The 2,817-nt window shown below is 37.9% G+C and overlaps 1 protein-coding gene across 1 annotated transcript; it reads left to right on the forward strand.

The window, feature by feature from the left end:
• The first annotated feature begins 1,326 nt into the window (after positions 1 to 1,326).
• On the forward strand, positions 1,327 to 2,603 carry LOC147918726 (zinc finger BED domain-containing protein RICESLEEPER 2-like). The gene is made up of 2 exons (XM_087503669.1): positions 1,327 to 2,492; positions 2,581 to 2,603. Exons 1-2 carry the CDS (start codon positions 1,385 to 1,387, stop codon positions 2,601 to 2,603), a joined length of 1,131 nt encoding a protein of 376 aa, XP_087359795.1. The 5' UTR covers positions 1,327 to 1,384.
• Positions 2,604 to 2,817: the final 214 nt, after the last annotated feature.

Consider the following 2,817-nt stretch of genomic DNA (forward strand, 5'->3'; position numbering starts at 1 on the left):
TTCTTTTCTTTTGATGAACTTGTTGGAGTCAAGCTAGTATCTCTAGTTGAGACAAAATATTGTGTTTTGAAAGAACAAAGTTGTATTTTCCAATCCCTTTCAGGACACGATCGATGCTACAAGAAGAAAGAACCAATTTTTTTTTTTTTCCTTTGGAGATTTTTGGGGTTTTCTTGTATATTGGATTGGTTGTAATGTGATATAATGTTGAGAGTTTGGGGTTTCTTGTATATTGGACCGAATGTAATGTTGAGTGATGTTGTTGTGGAGTATCATACATGTTTTAATCCGATTATCTTTTGAAATGTTGTAGATGGATTCTTCGAACAACCACGATGCCAATGATGAGAACACACAAGGACAAGGAGAAGGACAAGGAGAAGGACAAGGAGATAGGTGTAAGATGCCTCCGCCAAGTGATAAAAGTAAAGGGAAGAGGAAAGAAGCTCCACGAGGTGATGATGATGGTGGTAAACCTAAGAAGGTACCTGTTCAATGGTCTGAAGTCTGGAACCATTTCACGAGACAAGAGAAGAATCTGAATCTGAATGATTGTCACTATTGCAAGAAGTCCCTTGTATGTCCAACTAAACAAGGGACTTCAAACTTGAAGAAGCATTTGGATACATGTAAACCGTACAAGGCATGGAAAGGGCGTCGGATACAAGCTGTTATTAGTGATGATGGAAAGCTGCAAGATGGAAGACTAACAGAGAGTGTCTTCCGAGAGGCTTCAAATGAAATGCTTGTTTTGGCAGAATTGCCACTTGCGTTTATTGAGTGTATGGCTTGGAGACATTTTTGCAACAAGTGTAATTTATTCAAACCTCATTCAAGAAGAACAGCTAGTAGAGATATAATTCAGATGTATCTGGCCAGGAAAGCATCTTTGAAGGCTTGGCTATCTTCTCAGCAGCATAGAGTGTCTCTTACTACTGACATATGGACTGCTAAAGTTACACGAGCTAGTTACATGGTGATTACTGTGCATTTTTTGGATGCAGAATGGCGCTTAAGGAAGTTGATTCTTGGATTTAAGCATATCACGGATCACAAGAGCAACACAATATCAAATGTTTTACTTGAATGTCTTGCTGATTGGGGCATAGAGAAGTTATTCACCATTACAGTCGACAATGCAACTGCCAACAGTAATGGATTGAAGAAGTTTGTTGAAGAATTTAAGTTATTGAGGCATGATTCTTTAGTTTTAGATGGGACTTACTTGCACATGAGGTGTTGTGCTCATATCATCAACTTGATTGTTAGGGATGGTTTGTCTGAAGTGGGTGATAATGTGGCAGCTGTTCGTAATGGAGTGCAGTATGTTCGGTCTTCAGGTCCAAGATGTGACTCATTTGAGCAAAAGGTTGTTTCAGGGAAGATGACTAGGGGGAGTTTGCCAATGGATATGAAGACAAGGTGGAATTCTACATACTTGATGTTGACAAGAGCCATGAAGTTTAGGTTGGCTTTCCAGAAGATGGAGGATGAAGACAAGTTATATAATGACTACTTCCTGGAATTTGTCGATGGGGTGAAATGGAAAGGACCACCTTTTTACATGGATTGGAGGGCAATAGAGAGGTTAGTGAAGTTTCTTGGCTTGTTCTACACTGCTACTTTGGTTGTCTCAGCTTCGACTAAGACTTGTTCATACAAGTGTTATGGTGAAATTGTCACTATAGAGAATAATCTCACGACTTTGAGCAATAGTTATGATATTGAACTAAGCAAAATGGCGATTGAAATGAGAGAGAAGTTTACTAAGTATTGGGAAGGGATCAAGAATATTAACAAGATGTTGATTGTTGCTAGTGTGTTCGACCCTAGACAGAAAATGCAGTTTGCTAAGATGTGCTTTGACAAACTCTATGGAAAAGATAGTCAAGAAGTTAAGGGTATGAGCACATCTGTTCTTGATATCATGAAGGATATGTTCAAGGAATATAGTGTCAACTACAAAGGATCAAGCACACAATCATCTCAATCGATTCCATCTTCTTCTGGTGCTACACAAGATCAGTTTATATTTGAATCAGTCTCAAGTGACTTTGCAGAAGAAATCTCAGAGTTTGAAAGGATGGACAATGCTTACACTGAAATGGTTAAGGAAAATGGACTTGATGATGAAACAAAGGATGAGTTGGATATTTATCTCAAGGATGCTATAGAGACTCCTAAAACCCTTCCTGGAATAGAATGGGATGTTTTGTGTTGGTGGAGACTCAATAGTCAGAAGTTCCCTGTTTTATCTGAAATTGCAAAGGATGTTTTTGCAATGCAAGTGTCCTCTGTCGCCTCTGAAAGTGCTTTCAACACTAGTGGTCGAATCATTGAGCCTCATAGGAGCTGTTTAACTCATTACATGGTGGAGGTGTTGATGTGCACTGAGCGATGGATGAAACAAGATATGAAGATTAATGAAAAAGATTGCCTTGCAAACTCACATATCCTTGCTGATATTGAACTATTTGATAGTCTTCAGAAAGGTAAGTAATCCGATTATATTGAACTATTAAGTCTGTTTTTTTTTTCAGTTGTAACAGTTTACTAACATTTGTTTTTGTTTGTTTTCAGAATTTCAAAATGAAAACAACTAGAACTCCGAGACTCATGAGGAGACATTATACTTGGTGGTAAGTTCAGCTCTTACATATTTTTGTTCTTTCAAGTGAGGTTTAGTTTTTAAAATGTTTGGTTTGATGTAACAGGTCATGATCTATGGACAATGTGTTAAAGGCTGACATGCTGGGATGATTCTTCTTTCTTTTTTTCTTTCATTTGCGAGACATGCTTTTCTTTGTTATGAAGTTT

The sequence above is a fragment of the Camelina sativa genome, chromosome 20, assembly GCF_030686135.1.
Source record: "Camelina sativa cultivar CO46 ecotype springtype chromosome 20, ASM3068613v1".
Lineage (NCBI taxonomy): Eukaryota > Viridiplantae > Streptophyta > Magnoliopsida > Brassicales > Brassicaceae > Camelina > Camelina sativa.